Source organism: Apis laboriosa, unplaced genomic scaffold (assembly GCF_014066325.1).
Source record: "Apis laboriosa isolate Shangri-la unplaced genomic scaffold, ASM1406632v1 scaffold5_cov152, whole genome shotgun sequence".
Lineage (NCBI taxonomy): Eukaryota > Metazoa > Arthropoda > Insecta > Hymenoptera > Apidae > Apis > Apis laboriosa.
This window is the reverse complement of record NW_025223857.1, coordinates 51,324-78,635: the sequence shown is the minus strand read 5'-3', so window position 1 is coordinate 78,635 and position 27,312 is coordinate 51,324. Positions and strand designations below refer to the sequence as shown.

The following is a 27,312-nucleotide window of genomic DNA, read 5'->3' as shown; positions in this document are numbered from 1 at the left end:
TAATATATATATATATATATATATAATATAATATAATATAATATTTCATATAGAAATATGTTTAAGATATGATTTTTTTATGATAAAAAATACATTAATTGTTGTTATTTCATAATAAAAAATATACTAATTATATATACCTTAAAAGGTTTTTCTTGTGTATGAACACGCAAATGACGAATCAGATCTGATGGTTTCTTGAATTCTTTGTGACAAAAAGTACACGCGTACCATCTTACATTTCCTACGCATCGTTGTTTTATCGTCAAATATTTTCTAGAAGAATGATTTGGAAAAAAAAAGGAAAAAAATGATATCAACTTTTTGCATAAATTATTTTTGTACAAATGTAAAAATATATTGGGTATATAATGGATTACCTCGTATCACCGTCCGGTGCTCGATCCAATAATGTGACAAAATTAACACGAGCTCCAAATTTTTTTGCTTCTGATACACCTTTGACAAATAAAATTTATAAATAGCGAAAAATAATTTTACAATTATCTTGCAATTTATTATTAAAAATAATTCATACTTTCGGAAATAATTTTATTTTTACTGGATAAACCACTATTTTTTAATGCTTGTTGCAGTATATCTTTCTTCGACACATTTTCTGATAATAAACAAGATTGGAAATTTGATGATTCCGTAGTTTGATGCGTTTCAGATTCCAAAGATGCTAATTGTGTAATAACGTTATCCACGGTTGCACGTATATCAGACTCCATGGTATCAGTTGGGAAAGTATCATCGTTAACAGCATCGTTCACATTTCCCTAAAAATTTCATATACTTTATAATACATTTTAATAATATAAAATAAGAAGATATAATATGAAGTGTCAGATAACTTATAATAATTTACCTCATTTATGTCGGTATGCATACGTTTCATGTGACTATTTAAACTACCAACCTTTTTAAATACACATGAACAATAATTACATTTATATATAGGTTCTCCTTCTGGGATATTATGAACTCTCATTATATGAGCATTTAAATTACCTACAAATAGATATATATTGATGTATAAATAATTATAAAAAAATACGCATAGTTTTACAATATTAGTGCTATATATTGCAAATAATAAATATTATAAATAATTTTTATGAAAAATTTTACCTTTTTGACTAAATTTGGCATTACAAAATTCACAAGCATGAGGTCGAATACCATTATGTTGCCATGTATGAATTTGCAATGAACTTTTTTGCGTGAATGCACGACCACATACTGTACACTTTGAAATCGAATAAAAATTAAATTATTTATATATTATGTACTAAAAGATATAATAACTAAATTAAATTAAAATTATTTTAATTACTTTAAAGGGTTTTTCACCAGTATGCACTCTAATATGCCGCATTAATTGACTTGGTTTTTGAAAAGATTTCAAACATATGGTACACTTATACATCGTTTTGTGTTTTGTTCCCTTTTTTGTCTGTTTCACTACTTTTGTCTGCAACTAAAGAAGGAATCGAAATATAAATTATGAAAACATCGTCACGATAATCATAATTACATGAACATGCTTATCATTGATAATATCTTACCCTATAATGTTCACGAATATGAAGCCTGTACAAAGCTGGTTGACTAAATTGTTTATTACATAATTTACATTTTCGCATTTCCTCCATTGCCCATTTTTCCCCATGAAGTTTTAAATGTGCATCCAATTGAGTCTATAATATTTAAGATTAAGATTATATTATATTTATCTATCATCACTAATATTCATATCATATTTATATTAATAAATTTTTATTTTTATAATTCAAAAAATTCAAAAAAATTATAATTTATACATGTCCTTTATATCTTTTGTTTTTACCAAATTAAAATAAAAATATATATTGTGAATAAATTAATTAATAATAATAAAGTCACTATTATTAGTTAATACTGACTTTTGTGGAGAAGGCATCTTCACATTCTGTACAGAATAAATTTTCTTCTTTTTCATGTAATAACATATGAGATTTCAAGCTGGCCATTCTTGCAAATTTTTTTCCACATTCTGGACATTTTGGTTCACCTGTATTATGCGTTGCCATGTGTAAAGTAAAATTTGACTGCAACAATAGTATAAAATAAAAAATAAGATTTATATTACATTATATTCGTTATATCTCGTTAAATAATTTTTCAGTATGAAAAATGTTGTATAAAACATTGAACAATAAATAAAATTATTATTACCGGTACATTGAATGATGCAGAACATTTTGGACACCGATGTGGTTTCTCTTCTGCATGATTTTCCATATGTTTTCGATATAATGTTTGTTTAACAAATTTTTGATGACAAATTTCGCATGTTAAACTTTCCGAATTCTGTGATATAAAAAAAAAAAATTATTTATTTATTTGAAATCAAATAAACCAAAACAGCTTATAAAGAAATACATTTATGCGATGAAAAATCTACTGCTATACATGATTTTTAATCACAGAAATGTAAAACATAAATTTAAATATTGGATTAATTACTTCTAAATTTATTTTATTTTTCTTAGGCCTTCCAAGATTATGTTTTTTTACAGTTACATTTGCTGTATTTTGTTTACAAATCTTTTCCTCTTTTTTATCAGCTAATGAATCATCCATAGAAAGAGACTGATATTCCTGAGAAATTACTTTTTTGTCTTTTACTTCTTTATATAATTTCATTCGATCAATATTATCAGAATTGCCCTCAAAATTTTGCGATACCTGCTGAAATTCTGAGTCATTGACAATATTTTCAACATTTATTTGAAAAACAGGCTGAAATGGTATATGATTCAAAAATAAAAGTTTCATCTATAAAAAGAATCACAAAATAAAAAAAAAGAATATACCGAATGCAATATTAAATTTCCATTTAGATTTTTTACATCGACCAACGATGAAGTTGTTTCATTTTGTTCAACAAGCATAACTGGAGTTGCAACAATTTCCAACATACCATCTTTATGTTCTGTAAAGGTTAATAAATGATAAGTTACAAACATAATTTTGCATATTTTATTGTTCACACATACCAGTTACTGCCAAAAGCGTTCTACCATCTTCGGTAGCAACAAGATTTATAGGTATTGTTTCCATATGTGGAGTTTCTGTAACTATATTGTGTCGCGTTAACATTTTTTGTATCATTTAAAATGAGATATGATTCACAAAGAAAATAATTCTTTGCATATAATCACACAACAACGAAAAAAACGACAATAATATTCAAAAGCACTAAACACATTTACAAAGATCTCTCATCATATTATATAAATATTTTGTAAAAGCTTTGACATAATTCAAATATTTGAATTTCTTTTCAAAGAAGCATAATTCAGTTTGTTGCCAAAAATGAACTTAACCTATACTTTTATGACGTAAGAGGTTAATTTCAGCGATAGGTGTCATTAACATTCACTAACGTCAATAAAGAAACATGAAAGAGTGCGAAAGAAAGAGGGAATACGCTAAAAAGGAAAAAAAAAAAAGAAAATGACGATAGGTATATGTTTAAATATAAAAACAATTTTTCAAACATAGAGATTAGGAAATGAAAGAAGGTAAAATGAGAAAAATCAAAATAAATAGATAATGAAAACATATAAATTAAAATATTTTTAATCTGTGATATTTCACTAATTTAGATATAATATATTTAACACAATTAATACAAAGAATAGAATATAATATATATATAAAATACGTAAAGCTAAATGAACCAAATATTATTTATGTAGTGTTTTATTTAAACATGTATCGAGGAAAATAAAAATAAATATTCGTGTAAATAAATTAAAAATTATAAAAAAGAATAAAAAAAAAAATGTATAAATATTTTCAATCTTATTAATTCAATCATATTATTTTAATTTGTATTTGGAGAAATAGTGAACGCTTCAAAATCATTATCCGAAAGACAATACTCGTACAATTTAGGTGATTTCGATATTGTTCTTGACTTTGACATTTGCATTGATAATAATTCATCGTGTGATGGAATAAATGATGAAGATGAATTATTCGTGATGGAAATTCTTTCGATACAATCATAACATTCTGCACAAAGACTACATTTTAAATTATCTGACGTAGAAAATTTTTCAAATTTATTCGAAATATTTTCAGTTGTCATGGAATGAAATGACAAAGAATGAGCTAAATTAAATGTGCTATTTGGTGATATATAATATTCGTTGGACAAATTATTATGACAATTGATAGTTTCATTTTGAATCTCGAGAGTTTTCAACGATGCATTGCTACACGCGATATGAGTTGAGGTAGAAATTTCTTTCGACTCGATATTCTTTGTAGTTTCATATTGTTCCTTTTCATCGAAATTTGTTTTAGAATGTATCGTTACGTCAGATATAATATCTATGGAATGTTTACTCTTATCGTTTTCCTGTATATCAATTTCATTTCCGTTTGTCATTTTTTCATTTTCTTGTACATTATCTTTGCCACCTTTTCGTTTCCAAAGTTTTAGGAAATTTTGAATAAGCAAAGTAACTTGTTCCCAATTAAACTCATCATTTTCTAAAAGTTCGTACAAACTAATCAGAGTGGCATAACATGTCTTTTCCCATATATCCGATTTAGTTGTAATTCGATCAATAATCTATCAAAAATAGACAAATTTACATGATAATGTTAATATTAATAATAATATATTGTAAAATATAAATTATAATGTATTAATAATACGAATTAAGATAAATAAAAGATGATATATATATATCATCTATATATCATATATATATACATATTATACTTACTATTTGTTCAGAAGCATATTTTCGTGCTTTCTCTGTAACTGTTTTTGGTAAACCAGATAATTCAGCTAAAACGATACCGTAATCATCAGTAGGTGCTACACCAGATTTCAATCGATGAGTATAAGTTAATCGGTGATGGCAATTATCGGTTTGTGATCCTTGAACATTTATCGTTTCAAAGTATTGACTAAAAAAAGATAATTTAAAAAGAAAGTATTCAATTGTGAAAATTGGAGAAATATTTATGAATAATATATAGAAAAATATAGATACTTTGTCACATTGAAGTATAAATCTCCTAATTTCGTTAGATTAAAAAAATGAGTCGCAGCAAAAATAAAAGCAGTTGTATTTAAAAGTTTTTCACATATAGCCCACGCGATTGAAGCACCTTCTTCGATGGCAGTACCTTTACATAATTCATCTAGAATAATCAGTGAAGTTGGTGTGATAGATCGCAAAATATATTGCGCTTCTTTCATCTAAAAGATAAGAAATTTAGTTTTTTTAGTGCAATGACAAAAAAATGTATTTAAATAAAAAAAAAATTACTTCTAGAGAAAATGTGGATGCATTGCATTCAATATCATCGCGAGTAACTATCTTGCAGAATACAAGATTTGTTATACGAAACATTGCTTGCTTAGCCGGTACAAAACAACCAAGTTGTGCCATTATTTGCAATAGAACAATTTGTTTAAGATAAGTCGATTTGCCACTCATGTTAGGTCCAGAAATTATACATAGATTTTTAGGTATCGAAGCATACTATAATAGATAAAAATAGATAAAAAATTATAATGTGAAAATAATTTATAATGTTAGATATCGACGAATAATAAATTACAATATTATTGGGTATGGGACTATCGAGACCGAAAATATCCATTATTGGATGTCTCGAATCAATTAATTCTAATTTTGAGCCAAACGATGGTCTCACGTATGTTGGAAGAGAACTGATTTGAGCTAGGGATGTTATTAGATCCAGTTCTGCGATATCCGCACTCAATTGAAATAAACAGCCAATGTATTCTCTAATGTTTTGAAGCAAATCACAAAGGAGTCTGTTAACGTACAATTAATAATATAAATATTATTTTGAATTAAAAACAAAGATCCATCGTTCACAAAAATTAGATAAAAAAAGATTTATTATGCCTACACATTACTCATTAAATGCAATTCCTCGCATGCAATCTTGCATTGTTGACTCAATGTTGCAAGCGCATTTGTAGTCATGGTATATACTCTTTTACTCTTTCGTACCTATGTATTACACGTGTTGTTGAGAAAAATTGTTTGCTAATTAAATATTAGTACACGTTATTCACAACTACCTCTATGAATTCAGATGGTGGATCAAAAATTTCAGCATTTGAATTTCGAGGTAATATCATTTGAATATGATAACCAAGATTAGCATTGCAGCTTAAAGATAAAGTAAATTTATATTTGGATGCTAAATTTTCCACCATAACTATCGACAAAAAGAAAAGAAAGATGATTTATTTCAAATATTACAAATATCGTTATTTTTCTCTAAAAAAAAAAAAAAAAAAAACAAAGATATCATTAATTTGATGACTGACTTTTCATATCGTCGATTAATTCGCAATAAGTCTGTCGAGCGATATCCAACAGATCATTAATTCCTGCTCTGATAGCGAAGCAACGTTGCATATTCGAGGATGTGTATCCAGTTACTGATCTTGCATCTGGATGTACCATTTCAAGAATCCTTTCTTGCATTAGTCGGAATTCCTCAATTTCCAATTTCTAAGAAAGAAATACAACAAATGATAAAAATTAATAAATGGATTGTGTGTAATATTCGTAAATATAGATGTGTAAAAAATTTAATAGAATGTTTGCAACGAACCTTTTGAATTTTGCAAAAAAAATCGCTTTCGCCGCTTAATAATATCTTTCCTAGTTCAGGTATAACATCTAATAAATTTTTCAATAATAAAACATAATTTAAATTTTGCTCCGCGTTTTGCACATTATTTTCATGTAAAACAGGAGTTATCGATAAAAGTAAAAGTCTATCAGCGCCATAAAGCCGTCGTACGATAGGCTAGAATAGTGTTTTAAAATTAAAAAGTTAAGATATTGATATTGATAAGAAAAGATATTTTTGAAAAAAATATATAATTGATAAAATCAATATTTTAACCTGAATAAGTGCACGTAATGAACGATTGGATACAAGCTCGCCAACGGCGGCTTGTCGTTCGAGAATTACGCGTTCTTCGCACGGAGGTTGAAGTATGTTCGCGCGTAAAAGTTTTCTACCCATTGGCGTTGAACATCGATCCAAGGTACCTAACAAACTCATATTTCGTTGACCACATTGCGACTGTACTAATTCCAAGCTCCGTGCGCTTTCCAAATCTATTGAATTTTGCATTTATATTTTCTATCATATTTCTCATAATTTCTTCTCATTCATAATTATTACCTATATTGGTAGCGTTTGGTGATCCTTGAAATTCAATTTTCATAGATTTTGGCGTGTAAACAATACGCTGAACATATTCGACATACTTTAATAGCGATGCAGCTGCAGCTAATGCATAATACCTGTAATTCATGTTTAAACGTTGTTATATAATTCGTATTTTCATAATCATTATCAATGATATATTATGCATAATCAAATTATTAACGTTTCAAAGTAACGTATACTTTTGCTTAATGAATAGTTCAACCGACGAATATATGGGATTACAAAGAGATTTTATTCGTTCAAATCCGACTGTGTCGTTGAAGTGTACACGAGATATTGCTGTTATTTCTATCTCAGAAAATTTGTCTATTATTAAACTGTACAGGATATTTCTACTCATGTTACGTTCGCACATCGTATCTGGCATCAAAACCTAAAATATTTAAAATGAAATAAGCATATATTACCCTCGAAGAATCGACTAAAAATAACGTAGAAGAGATATAATATATTGCATGAAAATAGAGATATAAATATATCATCCAGAAAGCATTCAACTAATTTTAAATTCATTAAATTTTATCAGATTTGTTGAAATCTCTACGATATAATATATCGTATAATACGAAGAAATTATATTCACAGACTTACTTCTATTGGATCGAACAAATACAACTTGCTTAACGTATTAATATAAGTCTGTGAATCGCTGATTTGACAAAGGATCAAATGTGAACAACGAACATTCAACGCTGCCATGCCAACTTCGAATCTCGCATCACCTCGGCCGGTTGTTAACGCTGTTTAATCGCATTATATTAATTAGTTTAAAAATTTTCTAAAAAATTTTTTACAAGCATAGAGAAAAAAATAGAGAGAATAAAAAAAAAATTTACCGAGAATAGTGCTACCAGTAACTGATTCAAACAAACTCGAACCTGTAGTAGTTCTGACACCTGTAGTAGTTCTTGTTCCTGATCTAGAAATTATCGTATCGTATGCATTATTATCATTGAAATGCATTACTTATGATCTTTTGATCACAAATTTTTTTCATTCAACCCTTACTTGGAAATGCAATTGCGTGATGCACCGGTTAACAAAGACGACGATGTAGGGACAATCCGTTTTTTACGTACTACATTTTCAAATTTTTTATTTTTCGAGTAACTCGAAGTGACAGCCGATTTCCAATTTTTCCCCAACTTTTTTTCCATATCGAATTCAAATTCTAACAAAAATATAAAAGAAAGAAAAGAAAAGAAAAGAAAAGAAAAGAAAAGTAAAAAATATAAATTAAATGGAAGGATTTAAGAAAATAACAGATTTATCTAGTTAAATCTATAAATAAAAAATTCAAGGAAAATAGAATTGGTTAAATTTATAACTGATTATTACGTACGAAGTTTCATTAACCGAACATTTGATTCTTGGCACAATCGTTTTCTCAATGGCTTTAAGGTTGTTTCTGTTCTTATTACATTCATATTATATTTCTGATTAATTTAAGAGTTAAATTTTCGAACACTTTTGAAAATGGAAGCCAAATAATATACTTCTTGTACTATCGGATGTTTCATAGTGCCATCTATGAATAATGCTCATAAACATAAGTACGTACAACAATCTGTCCATAAAAAGAAAAATTTCATTCGAAATTTCATCTCACATCGATATGTAATGCTACACGTGCACGTTAGAGCTATAGAAACGATTAGATTTGAACTTCTTTTGCCACTTTTTTGTTTTGTGAGAGATCTTTGAAAGCCGTAAAGAAGTCGTAAATTTTTACACTCGTTTGGAAATTATTAAACGACAAAATAAAATATGTCATTCTATTCTTTCTCCTTTTAAAAAAGCATGTACCTTCGTTCATTTTTCACATTTTTTCTCATTCTATTTGAAAACGAATGCAAGTAGAATAATATACTTGCCTGGTATAATAAACATTCGATTCTCGAACAATATGCTTATTTATAAGGCAATAATGTACATATTTTTTTGGAAATAAATATTTTATCATTTAATGTAAATATTTCTTTAAATGAAAAAGAAAAGGATTCAAGGAAATAAAGGGTTTACAGTATAACATTCAATTAAAATGTTTGATTGCTTTCTAAATAAGCAATATATAAGATTTATTTACAAATTCGATACCATGTATATCCATATTTAGTTCTTCAATTTTCAGGTATCTCTTTCGAATATTCAATAAATAATAGTATCACGATTGTTACGGATTTAAAATAAATATCGCTTTGCCATTGGCTTAAAGTTTCATTTGCGTACATACCTAATATGTATTTACAAGTTTAAGAAAATCTTACAAGTCTAAGATTGTCAGGCTCGTAAGCTGCCTTACGTGATTCCATGATTTCTTATAGATCAATCGTGTTCAAGAATGAAATCACAATTGTTCAAGTAAAAGAAACATCATATTTCGTTCGTCGATTAAATGTATCAATAAATCCAGTCTATTTTATATTCGTGTATATAATTGAAGGAACGAATAATATTCGTAATGGGAAAAAAAGCAACGTAGATCGTGGATATCGTTGCTACTCTACAAATATGTTTAAAATGCATAAACAAATGATAAATGTCAATCAATTTGATCGACACATCACACAGCCGATATGTTTAATTGAATATAAAACTACGTGAAAACATTTTTGCATTATTAAGAAATACAAAATCTACGGGTTATAACGCTTTTTTTTGTTGTAGCGATATAAAGAGTGTACGTGCGTACGTACGTATATAAATATACGCTGCACGCATGCACACGTCACACACATACACGTACACATACACACCCGCATTTGCAGAGCATTCGATAATTTGTATAATTTATATATATATATATACGTTATATATACAAAAAATTGCACACGATCACGTTTTTACAAGTACGATACGTAAATAATTGACACGCTGCGATATAAATGCTTGATGAAAAAGAAACACGTTGGTGCTTTAACGAATTTTAATTCATTAATTAATATTTTCTTTTTCTTTTTTCTCTTTTCTTCGCAGTTTTGTTTTCTTGTTTCCTTTTCAATGCAATACTTTACATAATATTACACGTGACTCTCGAGAGGTACTTTAAACACTTTGGAAGCTAAACTAGTATCCGGTAAGGACTGTGGACGAGCATTAGTCACGTTAAAAACGACATTACTTGGGCCGCGAAAGCTAACTTCTATAAGAAAACTAGCATCGGTAAGGCCAATACGACCTGTACTTAAATCCGGTGAACTTGTTCTGAGTTGACTCTTCTTCGGTCTATACTCATTTTTAACTACTCTCTCAGCCTCGACTTGTAATTTATTATCCAACCAATGTACTTTATCAAAGTCCTTTGTACCGCCTACAGTATGCCTACGTTTGATCGACCGTTCGGGCATACCATTTTTTCGTTTTAATTTTGTCGCGCTATCTTTTCTAACAGATTGTCGCCTCTTGCTAATATTACATTCAGTTTTTTCAGTTTTTGTCAACGATTCTGATCGTTTTAATTTACTATTCGGAGAATCAGATCTCTCCGAATGTTTGTTCAAACTTTCGGATCGCTTCAACTTGCCATTGGTCGGAGATGAGAGCCTTTCGACAGAATGTTTGTTCAAACTTTCGGATCTTTTTAATTTGGACGAAGTATTTTCTGATCTTTTATTCAAAGATTCCGATCTTTTTAATCGTGATCTCACTTCAAATTTTGTTAGACTTTCAAATTTTTCAAGCTTGTTCGAATAATTTGAATCGACATCGCGTCGATTCAAATCTTTCGCATCATCAGCTACTTTGTCACTTTGTGATAAATTTACCGATGCTTCTTTTTCGATTCTACAGTATTCTTGCGTTTGATTCGTATCCGGAGATGATTCATAAACCGTTTCCTTGCTCGATTCAATCTTTTTTCGCGCGATAGCACTTCGATCGTTGTCCGGTATGGAATCGTCGTCCAATCGATCGACGCTACTATTCTCCGTTACCGATGAATCCGTATCCTTTTCCGGAGCATCCTGTACGAATGAAGCAAACAATAATATGGATGAGTAAGTGATTAAGCTAAACTGATCGAATGCACGTGTCTACGTGGCATCGATGAAAAAAAAGGTTATGCTGTATTTCATTAATTCATAATTTCAATAATTCACTTCGACTTTGTCGGATACTTGCATTTTTTTGCCGATCATATTGATGCTTTTCAATACACATTTTATGGAGACTCGGATCTCGATAACTTTCAATCGAGAAAGAAGATTGAGGAATGGTCGTTTTTTCCTGATCCTTGTCTTCTCGTAGTCCTCCTCCTCCTCCTCGTTGATTTCGCAAGTTTTGTGAATCTCGCTGTGTTATCACAACAGCATCCTCGTCGCTTAAGGACAAATTTTCCATTGTGGTTCCACGAATCGTTTGATTCGACGAGTTTACCAGGGATCTCCATTTACGATCGAAAGTAGTCGTCAAACTGGTCAAGAGATCACTACCTATAATTAAATCAATTCGTTTTAATAGAAACGATGGTTCATCTTAACTTATTATGGTGCCTGAATATTAATCGAAAGCGAATGACTCAACGAGAAACACACACAAAGCATCGAATAGTGATCGATCGTTCTCGACTACAAAATAAGGTTATGGTTGCGTTCGCGCAACAGAAAAACGAGCATCATATAACGAGCTTGAATCGTTCATTAGAAAGGCTTCGTTAGATGGATGAACAAAACAAACGGTGACTGCAAGTCTGATAATATTTTCATATATAACACTGCTATTGTTGAATTGCTTATTGCAAACAGCCGTTGCATATTCATTTAAACCTTTTATATTCATTTAATCGATTCCTCTTCCATACCTATTTATATGATACATTCAAATTCAACGAAACCACATAATTTTTAATCGATTGGCAAATCTCGATCGAAGCGAAGAGCAGACACAAAAGAAAAAATACGTAGAGAAAAACGTAGGGTAAAAACGCGGGAGGAAAAGAAAGGACGACGAACGAAAAACGAAGACAAATATAAAAAAAGAATATGAAAAATATAAACAATACGAAATATGAAAATTATTTTAATCACAGCCATTTTTCCTGCTTCACGTATTCGAGGAGACGAGTGAGAAGATTTCAAATCTTTGAAAAAAATATATATATATGTATAATAATTGAAATAATTTTTTTTCCACCGCGTATATTATATATAATAATAAATGAAATATCTGAAATTTAAAATATTAAAAAAAAAAAAAGGAAAAAACAAGTGAAAAAAATGAGAATAAAAGGTGAAAAATAAAAATGAAAAAATATTAAAAGAAAAAATATTCTTAAGACAAAAGTGATTTTAAATATCGATATGAAATAATTCAGCAGCGAAAGAAAAAAAAAAAAAGATAAAACGAATATTTAAGTGGATAGATAGGCAAATAGCAAACAAGCAGGCACGCAAGTAAGCAGATAGATAGACAGGCAAGTAGTAGACAGTAGATAAATAAATGGACAAGTGAATGGATATGGATAAGCAGGCAGGCATTTGCCGCGTTAATCAACCGACAGATACGTCGAACGAAAAAATCGATAAAAGTGAGAGAAACGGTAGATAAGATAATGAGAAAGAATGAAAGGTGAAAAGTGTCGTTGTTAAAAGTGCGTTGAGCGGAAATGAAGAGTGTAAAGCCATTCGTATAGCCAATCATAGTCGAGCAATTTGCGACTTTGGCTTTATTCTCGTTGGCAAACGAAGTAATTTACCTCGAAGAAATCTGTTTAAAGTCTTGGAAGACAATCCGGCCCCTGAGCCCGAAGACACCCCTCGCGGTGGTGACTGCTCGACGGGCTCGATAGGCTCCGAGAATTCGGAGGGCTCCGAGGCCGGTACTCTCGAAGAGGATGCGATGGGTGTCGATGATCGTTGCACGACGTCGATGTCGTCTGCGTCTGACACTGACCCTGGTACTTGCATTCGCCCTGGCATCGACATTGGCATTGGTATCGACATCGGCATTGATATTGGCATTGACAGTGGTATTGACATCGGCATCGACATCGGCATTGGCGATGGGCCCGCTGTCTTCGAGGCGGGGCCAGGGGGGCTTGCGGTACCGTGTAGGTGAGATGATATGTACCACCAGAAACCGGGATTTGCCGTTTGCCTAAGAGTGTTCAACGCATTCGCATCGTCACTAATCGACACCCCGTCGAGAAACATGTATTAAACAGCTTCTGGCAGTGACAAACGAGCAAACGATCCAACAAGTACAAGCGGATCTGCCTCTGCCCCTCTTCGATCTTTACACCTTCTCGGCTTCCTTTCATCCATTTATCGATGATGCTACTACGTGCCACTACTACGCCTTATTTATTTCCTCTCGACATCTTTTTTCCCTCCCCCCACTCTTTGTTTTTAAACGAGGCGCGCGTTTTACGAACAACATAGTCCTTTCGGAATGCGAAGAAAGAAAGGTAGAAAGGAAAAATGCGGGAGACGAAAGATATCTTACGCATATAAGATCAAATACTGTAATAACGCATGGTGGATATAATACACCGAGATTTTAGGTGAGATTCGTTTGAAGAACGAGCAGGAGGCAGTTTCAACGTCAAAAAAACTAAAAGCGAGCGATTAAGCACGCAAGCATATATTGCTTGCAACGAAAATTCTTGTGGCTATCCAATGAATAGCTTCGTTTCTCTTTTCGCTTTTTACTATACTCGTCGTCTTTATGGTAACATGCAGGTGCGAGGAAAAAAATTTTCTAACGAAAATAATCGAATAAATTATTTCAAAATAATCGAACCTATCGACAATAAAGAAGAAAGACAAAAAAAGAAAGAGAGAGAGAGAGAAAAAAGGAAATACGATTAAATATGCACATTGAAATTTTTTTGAACGATGTCATGACTGATCGACCAATTTCAAGCTCGATTTAAAGCTCGATATTCATCAGGATACATATGATTGAACGCATGCACGAAATATAAAAAGAAGATCACTTTGGATATGGTATGATTTAGAATATTATAAATAAACGAAATAGAAGAGAATCTCATAATAACGTGCTTAATACAAATATGTAATGTATAAAATGCAATGTATTATTGCACGCTTGAAAAATATTTTTGACAATTGATTTCTCGCGAAAATATCTGAAAACGGAAGAAGAAACGATGATGATACAAAAAAAACAAAACTAGGAAGGAAGGAAGGAAAGAAAGAAAGAAAGAAAGAAGAAAAACCAATAAGATTAATTTAAACAAAATAACCATATGCGTCTATCGTGCAATGTCTATTGGACAGTTGCTTGTTTTTTAAGATTATCCAAAAAATAGTAAAAGACAAATAAAGAATACCTAGAAAGCTTTTTGTTAATGGTCAGAATCTTCTGAGTCCATTGTAGAAAACAAGATCCAGCTACACTCACCGAGAGCGTCAGAAGCAACGTTACGTAGAGAAAAATATAAAGAGAATAAATACGTACATAGGATGGGACTATAAATTTCATGATAATTCTGTGTCGAAACAGTCGTTGAAATTGAAATTGCATGTGTCGCATATTCCACATTTTTCGATAATTAACAATATATTCACCAATATCAAAAAAAAAAAAAAACAAGTTTCGGTTCAAGTGTAGTTTCGAATCGGTTTCGAAAGAATAAAACATAGAATATTGATTCGACTTATCGAGATATTAAAGAAAAATAATTCTTGTACCCAATACTAACCATCGTCCGAGACATCGCTCGAAAGCGGTTTCCGTTGCTGATTGGTCGGCGAAAGTGACGATTGAGAAATTTCATGCGTCTCGTGCAGAGAGTCTAAGCTACCGTAACGAATAGACGATAGCGTTGAACCTTCCAATATTTGCTACAAAATATTTAAAAAAATTAGAAAAAATTACGTTACGAATTGAAAGCAAAAATTCGTATTTACGAATGATTCGAGGTATGCGAGAATAATTCGATGGTCGATAAAAAATTAAAACAACAGTTTCGAAATTCTCTGGAATTTCAATAATCTCGAATTACGAAATTTACGAAAGCATTGACCTCCGATCACGAGACGATTCAATTTGCTTCGATACTTTGCACTTCTCGCACGCCTTTATCATGTTTTTTTTTTTTTTTTTTTTTTCTTCGTTTATAGTCACGATATAAGATAAATGTGTAAACTTACTTCGGTATCTGTTTTCAATTTTTTTATAGTACTGTCAGAAATGTTTTCTTGAGGTAAAATCGTAGTAGATTCGTTTGCGAGTAACGATACTCGTCTAACGGACGTAGGTTGTTGTTGTACAGCTATCGAAAGATGCGGCACTCGACCAGTCGATCGAGAGCCGATATCGAGATAAGATTTATCGTTAAAGTTGGAAAGTCTCGTCGCGGATGAAAGATAAGTGGTAGGCGTCATCACAGTAGTGTCGACTATACTATCGAGCAAATCATCGTTTTCCATTTCATTTTTAGCCAATTGCCATTCCGTCTCGATTCTCCGCCGTTCTTCCTCTCTCCTTTCAGCTTCTCGTCTCTGTCGATTTTGATCTCTCTGCAACATTGCTTTCGTTTCCTGTTCGAATCTTCGTATACGTTCTTGAGTGGTTGCGCTCAAACCAGCGTACGTTCTTATCGTGATCTCGTCGTTGCTTTGCTTGGTGTCATTCGAGGCACTCGAAAGTGTCGAACTTGCGTCGAAGCAGCTCAGGCCAGTCTCGCTAGAGAGTCGGGACGACTCCGAAGTCGACGAGACGGTCGAGCGATGAATCGGTGATTGCATCGATGGAACCGACTCTATTGCACGATTTAAATATTTGTTTGACTTTTCGGAAGGAACGACATTATCGTGATTATTTAACACATCACGGTTGGTAATGGCGCAATCAGCTATTATATCATCGGTGCTAGCATGTGCAATACCATCGAGCGTCGGTGATCGATCGTCGGATCGATCAGTGGAACGATCGATGGAACGATTCGATTGATTTTGATTTTCGTGCATTAAAACGATTTCACTGACCGAACATTGCCTCTCGTTCAATGCCATACTTCGTCGATTTTGTAGATTTTCCGTATCTTGCTTCATCCTCGGCTTTATATGAAATGAAAACAATTGTAACAATTTAGCCAATACATTATCAGTTTAATTAATTAGAGATTAATTAAATATAAATTGTCAATATCGTTAAATATATTGTATCTCTCAAATCGAAACAAACCTTATCGACTTCGTGAGTTTCGTTATCCGTCTCATCTTGACATTTTCTTCTTCTTTGTATTTTTCGATTAGCAGCGGATATGATGGACGACACGATGTCTTTGGCGGATGCCATTTCACGTACTCCTATTTTATTTAAATCAAAATGAAATTCAATTATTTCAATTTGAAATGATAATGAATAATAAATAATATAACAAACGTGCATAATAATATAACAAACGTACCTTCGACTTTCTGAATATTGTTCAACAAGAGATTATGATTATTACTGGAAGTTGTTGTCTCAATCTCACTAGTGTCTGCTGGAAGACTAAGATTAACGCTCAATCTACTTAAATCATCCAAATCATCGTCCGAAAAGAACCAATCAACCTGAAATAGAGAGAAAAGATAAATCGTATTTCTGTTTTCGCAAACAATCATTTTTATTTGCGCAAAATTATTTTATTAATTAAATTGGATCTAACGTACGTTGTTTAGTAAGCTCTCGACGATCCGACATTGATGCGACATATCGGTAACCATAGTAACCATATTGTCCCGAGAACCACTTGCTCTAACCAAAGTAGGGCCGAATACGATGGCTAAATTCTTTGCTTCCATTTTATTAACCTCGCTATGCTCCACTATTCTTTTCAAATGAAACATTAAATATTTAAGAGTTGCGAAATGATGTTCTGGAAGATCTCTGAGCAACTTTCTTATAGTTGTCATTCTCCTCTGGGGATCTTCGACTTTATCAGCATCGATAAACATAGGATATAATTCTGCAGTAAGCAACGAATCCGGGAGTTGGCGAAAAAAGGACTTAAGAAGAGAAGATATTACATTTACGTCGCTCCATCTAGGATCCTAAAAAACACAATAACAATGAAAAAAATAAATAATCGAATAAATTATATTAATTAAATGATAAATGCATAACAAACGTACGTAACGAAATACATATAATACATTATTTTACCTGGAGATTGATATTTTCGAAACCTTTGTTCACGCTATCTGTTAAATGTGAAATAGCAGCGGTATTACCGGGTACTCTATAAATGCCAACCACTTCAAGACCCCTCGCTTCGACAATACTGGTACACATTTCGACGATCAATGGTACATATTCTGAGAAAGATGACTGTGACCACGAATAAAAAAAAATTATTTAATCATTTATAAAATACACGATAGTTTGTCTTGAAATAAAATTAAAAAATTACCGGTGGACAGAGTTCGAGTGGTACTTTAAAAGTAGCACCCTCTGGTGGTAATTGCGTGGTTGGAGATGAAGGAGATGCTGTTTGACCGTGCATTTTTCGTAACTGTTTTGCGACTCTACCTTTCCATGTCTTAGTTTTTGGAGAAACTAAATTATCCATCGTTTGACTCGGTTTTCGAGTCTTATTTATCGGCGATTGCCCGGTCGGAGATCTGTTCCTAAAGGAAGTTAATTTCTTGATACCTTTGTGTCCTGGAAGAGGACTCAATCGTTGACTACCGCTACCACTACTAGTCGATACTGTCATTGTTACAGAATTCATTTGACATGGCGAAGAACTATTCGTAGGTCCTGGTGTTTGTGGGACAGCTTGTTGCTTCAAAGTGCTATTTTGGGCAATTTCCTAAATAATAAATTAAATGAAATTAAATTATAATAGTTAACGTTACGGATATTTTTTTTTTTTACAAAAAAATTTTCTAAAAATCGCAAGCTTAAACTCTTACAGATGGTTTTTCAGCGGCAGCATGTTCATGTAATGCTCGTAACCAAAGTGCCATGGATGCTGCATCTTCGGTCTGCAGTAAAACTTCTGCGTTTGGATTGGCCAATCGTAACACGTGTTTACGTTTCGTATAATCCTCTGCGATATCTACAAGGGAACATCTTACATCCACGCTTTGAGCTACATTTTCACCGTCGCAGGCCAACGAAGGACTCTAAAAACGTTTGGAAATTACAAACGTTTGTAAAAACGCAATAGTACATCATTTTTATAAAATTGATCGGTATAAAAATGCATTTTAAAATACCTGATTTTGACGATCCTTGTAAAAGAAGAGAATAGGTCCACGAAGAATACCCCACAATTGTTTCCACGAACGATCGGAAGATCGCTGAAATTCAATAAATTATACGAAATAATAATGTCATTATCATGTACAATTATACAATATGAAATATACCTTTCCATCCAATACGGTAAATTTTACATGCAGAGGTCCTTCTCGTTCCATTTGACCAACATCTTTTACGATATCCGTGACAGCTGGTTCCCGATTGTTGCCGCTGAAAAGGTTAAATGTACTTTTTAGAAAAATTCTTTATATAATACTTATTTTCAATGAAAACGCATTTCTAACTCTTTCTCTAAGCTAATCGATGGAGCGAAAGGAACGAATAACGCGTTTCGACAAATCAACGATTTTCTTTTTTTCTTTTTTTTTTTTTTTTACCGCTTCACCGAGCTCTACTTCGAAGCAACAATACACCTATCATCTATGTAAACAAAAATCTTTAAACGAAAAATTAATTATAAGGAAGAATTAACACGCGGTTCTACAAACACGAACGATTAGTTATTAGTGATTACTATTAGTTAAAAGCAGACAAATCGAGCAATGAAGTTATTAATATGTTGCGATCGATTCAGAAACGTTGAAATGTGACGAGCACATAGTAAAAAAACGCGATGAAAGGCAAGATTATATTGGGAAAACAGAATGCAGCATCTTTGTGCTTTTCTCAACATGTACTATCCTCACCGATTAATATTTTTGTTTAAACTTGCAGATTGAGTCACTTCCTCGAAGATGCGACGAAGCGATGCTATATCGTTTGGAAGTAACGGTAGCCGCCATCTCTTATGAATGCTGAAAATATGGACGGAGGCAGAACTTGATGTATACTCGCGACTGATCTACTACGATAATACTATGACAGGCAAGTAGTCCACACTCCAAACAGCATAGGAAAGTTATATATTCATACGTGACAGAAAATGCGCAAATATACCGTGGATAGACCTAAAAGCTTCGTTCTATCGCGACAGTGATAGTCTCGAGGATTTACCTTCTAGAAGTATGAATAACAGGCTCGTAATCGCTTAATTCCAAATCACTATCAACATGGATTCTTTCGCCCCAAGTTGCTTTCAAGTAAGACACTCTTCTCGTGGCACGATCTTCATCTGCTATAAAATGATTATACATATAATGTATAATTTTATATTATACAAATATAAAATTATTTTAATAAAGAATTCATTCGATCAATATTAATCGATATTTCATATGCTTACCGATTTGCGTATTCTTTTGTCGTCTGAATACAACTTGGTTATTGTGCGTATCATTATCCGATGGTAACATACCTTCGAGATACAAAGAATATTTTAATTAATTGATTAAGGATATTCACGGTATAATAACATTTAATAAATAGAATGATTTAATTCTATCGAAATTATGAAAAGAATAAAGTAGAGAATTAAGTGGATCAATATTATAGAAAAACTAACCATGTTCAGTTTTAATGATTTGCGTGTAATCATCTTGTTGCTGACTTCTAGATCCTTTCTCGACAATTATCGTATTTTCGTCGTTAGTTCTAGTTGTATCCACATAAATGCCATCATCATTTCCATTTATATTACGCTTTCGTTCAGTGTCGTCCTGTCTTCGTGACCAATGATGCCTAGCAGTTTCTAACACGTTATTCGCACTCGTCGATTCCCATGATTCTGCGCTATTACTACGAATTCTCGATTGTACATGTTCCCCATCTATGATTCTTGGATTCGATGTTTCTGAAAATGTTACGTAAAAATTAACATTAGAAACATTAGAATATTTTTGAAATTGAAATGATATTTTTAATGTTAGTATATCTCAATGCTGTAACATTTTTAATTTAAAATAATCACATTGTACATCTACGAAATAAATAAATCTCGTGCAAGGTAACGACGCAACATTAAAATCTGTGCGATATGTATAAATAAAAACAGCATAAAAAAATAAAATATGAATACAATGTAAGTGTAAAAATAAAATTTGACACAAAAGTGAGTGAACGAATGAATTTAAGTTAGAAAAGGAAAAAGGATAAAAGGAAGAGGTGCAAGAGTGAGAGTGAATGAAAGCGAGCGAGCGAGAAAGAGAGAGAAAGAGAGAGAGAGAGAGAGAGAGAGACTGCAACACAACACATTTAACCAATTCATCTCTCTCTTCTACCTTCTAAGGTATTATAGTCGATCGGCGGTTCACAATGGATCTGTTTGCTGCCTATGGGAATTACTCTGTTTCCTTTTAATCCGCTACCTAAATATTCACAGTAGCATATTAAGAATGGATAATAATTGGAAAGGTGCGTATAAGAGAAATATATAATTATAATTACGTGTATCTAAAATTTTTCTCTGTGTTTTTCATTTTGTTTATTGTATTTATTTATCGTAATTTTTTTTATTTTAAAAATAAAACTACGATTAATAAAACTAATTATAATTAATAATTAATATAATAAATAATTATAAAATATATAATAACTAATATAAAATAACTATATATAAAACTAACTATAATAACTAATTATAAAATAATTAATATAATAAAATATTATATGAATATAATAAGAAGGAAAAAAGAAAAAAGTATAAATAAATAACTACTATAAAAAAACTCACCACTGTCCAAAGATTTAGTTTCCCTTGTCGATACAGGTGGTAATCTCCTTGGTTCTTGAGCTTCGGCTTTCGATTCGAATTCTCTTTTCCGAACAGCAACATTTGGTACGCTACGTTTGTTCGACAATCTTGAAAGTTCACTTCGATAAAGATTAGTACGATCACCGGTCGGTTCATCGTCGTCGCTCAAAAGTCGTCCCGATTCGAATTGTTTCGCTCGCTTCGACACGATTTGAAGTCCTTGCGGAAGTACAGGAAATTTATCATTCATCTTTTTCTCAGGCCCAGGAGACGAAGGTAAAGAAGAAGCGCCATTTCTCCCGTCTATAGATTGTCGTTCACCGGAAAGTAAAGCGCCCACGCTCGCTATATTTTCGTGTATTCTAGACAAAGTCCCGACAAAATTGCTCGATTTGCCTATATTTCGTTGTAATTGTTGCTGATGTTTATCGGATTCTTTCGAATCTCGATTATCGTCACAGCTGGACGGAGTACTTAAACGATCACATACGTTAGGTGTTACAATTTGCTGATGTATATATTCCAGAGGATGAGTCGTGTTAGAAGTTTCTTCGATTTGTTCATTACGGCAAGTATAATAATCAATTTCTTCTGCCCCATCGTTACTGCTCTTCGTTCTTTGAACGTTCTGATTAGACGAGGATTTAGGATCGGACACAAGTTTTCCAGGGAAAGTTCTGTTACTATTTTGAGCACTTTTCAATATCGACAATTGTTGATCTTGCTTCGAATCGGTCGGTGGCCAAACTTGTTTCTGAAATTTCTGCGGTCTCGCGTAGAATTCTCTTGGAATAACAGTTCCGTTGTTGTTGCTTCGAACAGGGGATTCCGATCTCTCTTCAGGTAGAAACCAACCGATCGGTTGGCTCGGCCGTCGTAAAAATTCTTCCTTTTGCTCGAAACTTTTGCGAAGCCTTGTCATGATAATCGAATCATCGATATTTCCTATATTTATCCCGCTAGTTGAACTCGTTCCACTATTCGTTCTGTGGCCGCTCAAATTTCCATTCCTTCCATTTTCGTTCCTACTTTCATTCCCTTCGTTCCCGACTAGAGTAGAACTGGATTCGTAAGAGGATGGATCGTTGGCATGGATCGAAGAAGAATCCCTTCTGGAATCGATACCGAATCTGGAACGTTGCTCGCAGGATCTAAGTGCATCTGTGCTAAGATAGCTTGCCGTTTCAAAATTATTAATCATCGAGCCACTAGTACTTCCTTCGCTGGCACGACGCGAACTGATTCTTTTCGAAGCAGGCCGATAAATAGGTACTTGCGGCTCCGCTCGGGATAATGGAACTCGTGTCAAACTCGAATGTTGATGAGACTGCTGTTGTTGCACTTGTTGTTTCTGTTGTTGTTGTTGTTGTTGTTGTTGTTGTTGTTGCGACGATTCTTGTTGATAATGATGATAGTGAGGAGGCGGAGGATGATAGTGGTGATGATGATGATGATGATGATGATGAGAAGAATGATGATCGATATTCGTTCTTAATGATTCCCCGAATCGAACGGGTTCGTATATCGGATCTTTGATCCGATCGTAAATCTGATCACTATTGGTTCTCGAATAGATAGATTCGGAACGCGTTCTGTCAAAATGATCGTATTTATCGTTATACTTAATATCAGATTGCATCGATCTATCGTATGATTGCATTAAATTCGATGTATCTTTTCCTAATTGTTGTGGCTGATTTCGTAATTTTACTTTGTTATCTTCCACCGACTCGTAACGACTAATTATTTCTTGAGAAGGTTTAGAACGATAAGTCATATTTTTAGCCGATTGCGTTTTATCGTTACTTTCAGACGATTGTTGAATCTCTTCGGAAAAATCTTGATCCCGACTGGAAACACCATCGTCGATCAACGGTCGAGTTAATTCTTGATCCTGGCATAACGGCGCGGCCATCGAACTTGGCGCTGAACAAACCCAAGATTGTCTTGTCCTTGGCGATAAACCAGGAATCATACTGACCGATCTACGCTGCCTGTGCCCACTTCTTTCCGGAGAACGTAACCGCGGTCGTTGATTCGTTTCAGGATTGTGAGCCGTCTCGCCGAAATATCGTTGTAAAATATCGTCCTCCTTGGAAACGACGAGAAGTCGTAGCCAAGGTCCTGCCTGTTGAATACGTTGAACTACTTTCGCATATTGTTCACCGCGTGTTGGTTTCCCGTCAACGGAAACGACCCGATCTCCTGTTCGTAAACCAGCTTCGGCTGCCGGAGAATTTTCGCGTACTTGTTTCACGAATATCGTATCCATTGGCTCGTCTATTTTCGTTCGTTCATGATCTGGTAGCATCTAATGGAAATTAATTTTTTTTTCTTTTATAAACAAAGTGTATCAAATTAAAAACGAAACTCGAAAGGGATTTCAATTACTTACGAAACAAGATTCTGGCGGATAAACGATAAAATGACGAAGAGTAAAGCCAAAACCATTCTCTCCACGCTGCAACAACAATGTTCTTGGACTTCGAGGCGGCGAATTATCTTGAATCGATTGATTATCCTTCGTTGTCGCTGTTGTGACACCGGCCACGATTCCGACATTTGGTCCTGTTGAAAGTGTCGACGCTGCAGGAAGTGGAGACGAACCATGTTCTATCTAAAAGAAATTTTCTTCTTTATTTTTTTTTTTTTTTTTTCATTTTTGAACATGTACTTTGTAAGTATGCGCGTAAATAATAATTTCGCACAACTAGTTTATATCAAAAATATATGCCAGGCAAAAAAAATTTCGTGGTTATATGTTCCATTTTGAAAACGATGATAATTTATCTCATAATCGTGACATTATTCTTTTCCTTATTTTCTGTTTTTTTTTTAAACGATCAGAGAAAAAGAAAAAAAATGGATATAATATGTCACTAATGTTAAATTTTTTGTAACAATTTGTAACTAAGGAATAACGGGAATAAAGATTAGCGATGAATTTATAAAATAACAATTGCAACAAAATTACGAAAAATTAGAGAGAGAGAGAGAGAGAGAGANAGAGAGAGAGAGAGAGAGAGAGAGAGAGAGAGAGAGAGAGAGAGAGAGAGAGAGAAATGTGAGAAAAAAATAGAAAATAGAAATTTAAAAAAATAATACGTTCAAAAATAACAATGTGTAAACTAATTTAAAAAGTTAGAAATATAATATATATATGCATATGTATTATTGAAAATGCTACGAAGAGTAAGTAAATGCATGGGATTAAAAATCTTCGTATTTAGCTTTCGAAAAGCAGTCAGCGATTCAATCTTTTCAGTTTCTTCCCTTTCTACGTCTCGAAAATGCGTTTCCCAGATTCGTTCACTAAAATAAACCGAATCAAAGTTTGGCACGATCGTTTGGTTTTACGTACCGTGTGCGCCTGCCCAACCAACCCTTGAGAATTATTTCGGTCCTCAGCCATTGTGCTGTTTCCTGAAAGATTGGAAATTAATATTACGAAAGTATATATCTTAAGAAATAAGAATAATAGCCACGAGTAATATTAAATCTGTTTCTTTTAATATTTCATATTTAATTTCGTACACGGAATAAATGTATCAAAAAATTTTCTTTTACAAAATTTCTTTTCATATTTAAAAGATTTAAAAAGTTAATATCGAATATGTTTCTCAATCTTACGTGTAATATACACTAAAATTATTATACGTACACGTATATACATACATGCATAGACATCGAACGGTTGAACAGCGAGCCATTCTACTTTCTCTGTAACGCGACATACTTTCATGATATAATTTACTCTACTTTTGTTTTAATTTGTCGTTTTAACATTTTTTAAAATACGAAAATAAAATATATGTTAATTTACAAAATAAGCAATTTGTAAATTAAACAGAAAAAAAATCTCTCGTTTGAATCTTGATTATTCTATAAATAAAATATTTTTCGATCTAAATAAAAGGTAAAACAATAAATCGTATTATATGTATTACCTATTTTAGATACAATTGAATATATCCAATACCTTTTGCTTATTCTATTCCAAGGAATAGAATATCCATTTCATGAATAGAATTTCTCTCTTCTATCTTATATATAAGTTTTTCATATTTAAAAACGTTATAAATAGTTTATAATTTCTTTAATCATTCGAAATAATTTTTTATGTCGGAGAAACCAGATAATTAAAATATTTAAATATATACTAAAAAATTATTCGTATTATATTTTTAATCGAAATATATATGAAATTTTTTATTTTTTTTTTTCATTTTACTTTTTAATTATTAAATTAATTTATGTTTTTTTTATTTCATATGTTTTCTCTTATTATTCTCCTATATACAATTAACTATAGAACTATATTTAATTATATACAATTTGTGGACAATTCATACTTTTCTTTTTATTTTTGAGTTTAATTTTCATCAAAATTAATTCAATATAAAAATCACTTTGTTCATTTCCAAAAATATATTAACCAATTCATAACTGATAAACTGAATCGTCGTTACTAAACATTGACGATTATTATGATAAGCGCGCGATTATTACGATAAGCGCACGATAGGAAATTGAGAATATAGCTTGCTGTTTTTCCTCAAGTATGTTATTTCGTTATAAAAATTTTTATAGAAAAATAAATATATATATATATATATCTATTCTCATTCTTTTCTAAATTTTTACATAATAATTTTTTGATATTTTTCTTTAAATTATGATTTATAATTGTAATATCGAATATTTTTAAAATATAACGTTTTAAAATATTCGTTTAAATCGTGATATGTTTTTTTAAAGAACAAAAACATAATCGCAATAAATTCAATAAACAAAATAATAAATAAACTCAATAAATAAAATATTTTAAATAATCCACGAAATTCGGTACATGCCTGTATTATATTATATATATATATATATATATATGTACAAATGTGTTTGAAAAATCAAATTGGAGGGAAGTAGAAAAGATGAACATATACTCTGTGTATGTGTGCGTAAGAAGGAAAGGCGGAGGAATGAGATAGAAAGAGAGAGAAATGTAGTTACTAAACCTACAAATACACACCTTAAGTAGGAAGTGTCGCGCTTCCAGTGCTCGCAGCGCCCCTGTCGTTGCTCCCTCGTTTTTCCCGATACGGGAATAAATTAATTTGTGCTATGAAATTTCGTTTGTCCTTTTAATTTTTTTCCTTCTCTCTTATAAAGTTTTTCCACACCGATTATATGCAGACGAATCAAAAAAAGAAACGCCAGGCAGTGTATACTTATTAGGATGCTCGCCATAAAAGTTATGTCGACAACCGACAAACTCCGTTTTTGTAGACATAATTATTCTTCTGATAAACGTCTTTTTAATTAAACTTTGATAAACACTGATGCATTACCAAACGGACACATGACTTGTAAATTAACAAAAAACAATACATTTATATAGCAAAGCCATAGTTATAAATGGACATCAGCACTCCAGTTTTCTATCATTTTGAAACACCAGTGACGATCTTTTCCCTCTAGCATGATGAAAATAAACAGCAGAACCTTTCAACAAACGCATCTCATGTCAATCGAATCGACGCTTCGATTCATATGAATATACTATAGGTTAATTAAAAAAGTTTGTACAAACCATATCTTTTAATTTCATTTTTAACTCTTGTCAAATAGAATGATATACCACAACACTTTTAACATATTTAAAGAATCTTCACACGAGAGTGTTAACGTATTTAATACAATATGATACTACTTACACGGCACGACACAGAAATATGGCGACCTAAGGGAACCCAGCACACTGTCGACAGTGTCGAAAGTCCATGAAGATAGTCGTCATTAGAAATTGAGGGAAAATAACTTTTATTGAATATTTTTATTGAGATATTTTAACACTATTTGTAATAATTTAATTTTAAAATTTTGAATTCGTGAAAAAAAATATCACGAAACACTATTTTCATGCCCGCCATTAATCTTAACTGTCTTCCTCAACATTTAACATTTTCTTTCTTTTGTACTCCCTCTTCTTTCCACCGCGGGCCATCCTCGCTTCCCCACCATACCGTACTCTACTGCACTCGCACTCTTTTACTCTACCCTTCTCTATCGTCGCAATTCTCGTCAAGTCTTATTTTGCTAAAGTATACATTCGCGACATCTAGGTATACGTCGAATAGTTGATTATGACGGTCAGAGACGCG

The 27,312-nt window shown here is 32.2% G+C and overlaps 3 protein-coding genes across 13 annotated transcripts in view; all 3 read right to left on the bottom strand.

Annotated features, from left to right (window-relative positions):
* LOC122717906 (zinc finger protein 236-like) overlaps window positions 1–3,390 on the bottom strand; it is an 8,457-nt gene extending 5,067 nt beyond the window's left edge. The window contains 12 exon segments of the mRNA XM_043942420.1: window positions 94–276; window positions 381–459; window positions 539–782; window positions 872–1,014; window positions 1,135–1,252; window positions 1,340–1,483; window positions 1,572–1,703; window positions 1,929–2,093; window positions 2,221–2,355; window positions 2,512–2,787; window positions 2,862–2,980; window positions 3,045–3,390. Coding sequence (XP_043798355.1) covers window positions 94–276; window positions 381–459; window positions 539–782; window positions 872–1,014; window positions 1,135–1,252; window positions 1,340–1,483; window positions 1,572–1,703; window positions 1,929–2,093; window positions 2,221–2,355; window positions 2,512–2,787; window positions 2,862–2,980; window positions 3,045–3,159 — 1,853 coding nt within the window. The 5' untranslated portion in view covers window positions 3,160–3,390.
* A 401-nt stretch (window positions 3,391–3,791) lies between these two features.
* Window positions 3,792–8,765, bottom strand: LOC122717997 (mutS protein homolog 4-like). Its single transcript, XM_043942610.1, has 16 exons — window positions 8,645–8,765; window positions 8,311–8,473; window positions 8,139–8,221; window positions 7,894–8,042; window positions 7,482–7,675; window positions 7,255–7,376; window positions 6,970–7,187; window positions 6,673–6,870; window positions 6,383–6,569; window positions 6,131–6,270; window positions 5,956–6,059; window positions 5,638–5,857; window positions 5,343–5,558; window positions 5,064–5,272; window positions 4,791–4,977; window positions 3,792–4,633 (listed from the first exon to the last, which is right to left on the bottom strand). The coding sequence occupies exons 1-16, from the start codon at window positions 8,727–8,729 to the stop codon at window positions 3,878–3,880; spliced, it is 3,231 nt and encodes a 1,076-aa protein (XP_043798545.1). The 5' UTR covers window positions 8,730–8,765; the 3' UTR covers window positions 3,792–3,877.
* Window positions 8,766–9,338: 573 nt separating this feature from the next.
* Window positions 9,339–27,145, bottom strand: LOC122718322. 11 transcript variants are annotated; one of them, XM_043943259.1, is made up of 23 exons: window positions 26,742–27,145; window positions 26,181–26,653; window positions 24,813–24,871; window positions 24,513–24,574; window positions 23,547–23,768; window positions 21,131–23,462; window positions 20,679–20,765; window positions 19,964–20,251; window positions 19,745–19,816; window positions 19,516–19,636; window positions 19,209–19,316; window positions 18,630–18,732; window positions 18,477–18,560; window positions 18,171–18,383; window positions 17,666–18,067; window positions 17,419–17,583; window positions 16,926–17,306; window positions 16,679–16,826; window positions 16,453–16,577; window positions 15,417–16,325; window positions 14,966–15,107; window positions 11,422–11,732; window positions 9,339–11,264 (listed from the first exon to the last, which is right to left on the bottom strand). In XM_043943259.1, the coding sequence occupies exons 4-23, from the start codon at window positions 24,561–24,563 to the stop codon at window positions 10,323–10,325; spliced, it is 7,206 nt and encodes a 2,401-aa protein (XP_043799194.1). In that variant the 5' UTR covers window positions 24,564–24,574; window positions 24,813–24,871; window positions 26,181–26,653; window positions 26,742–27,145; the 3' UTR covers window positions 9,339–10,322. The 11 variants fall into 11 exon arrangements, with proteins under 11 accessions (XP_043799194.1, XP_043799191.1, XP_043799196.1 ...); XM_043943256.1 differs by lacking the exon at window positions 24,813–24,871; XM_043943261.1 differs by lacking the exon at window positions 24,813–24,871 and having other exon boundaries at window positions 19,516–19,633.
* Between the last annotated feature and the right edge of the window lie 167 nt (window positions 27,146–27,312).

Coding starts and splice junctions, on each gene's coding strand:
- LOC122718322 (XM_043943259.1), bottom strand. CDS start 24,563: ATGGCTGAGGACCGAAATAATTCTCAAGGGTTGGTTGGGCAGGCGCAC. Junction 17,307..17,418: donor TCGAAAATATCAATCTCCAG/GTAAAATAATGT, acceptor TGTGTTTTTTAG/GATCCTAGATGGAGCGACGT. Junction 11,733..14,965: donor GAGCGATGTCTCGGACGATG/GTTAGTATTGGG, acceptor ATTTAATTATAG/GTAGTGATCTCTTGACCAGT.
- LOC122717997 (XM_043942610.1), bottom strand. CDS start 8,729: ATGAATGTAATAAGAACAGAAACAACCTTAAAGCCATTGAGAAAACGA. Junction 7,676..7,893: donor ATTTGTTCGATCCAATAGAA/GTAAGTCTGTGA, acceptor TAAATATTTTAG/GTTTTGATGCCAGATACGAT. Junction 6,570..6,672: donor TTTTTTGCAAAATTCAAAAG/GTTCGTTGCAAA, acceptor TTTCTTTCTTAG/AAATTGGAAATTGAGGAATT.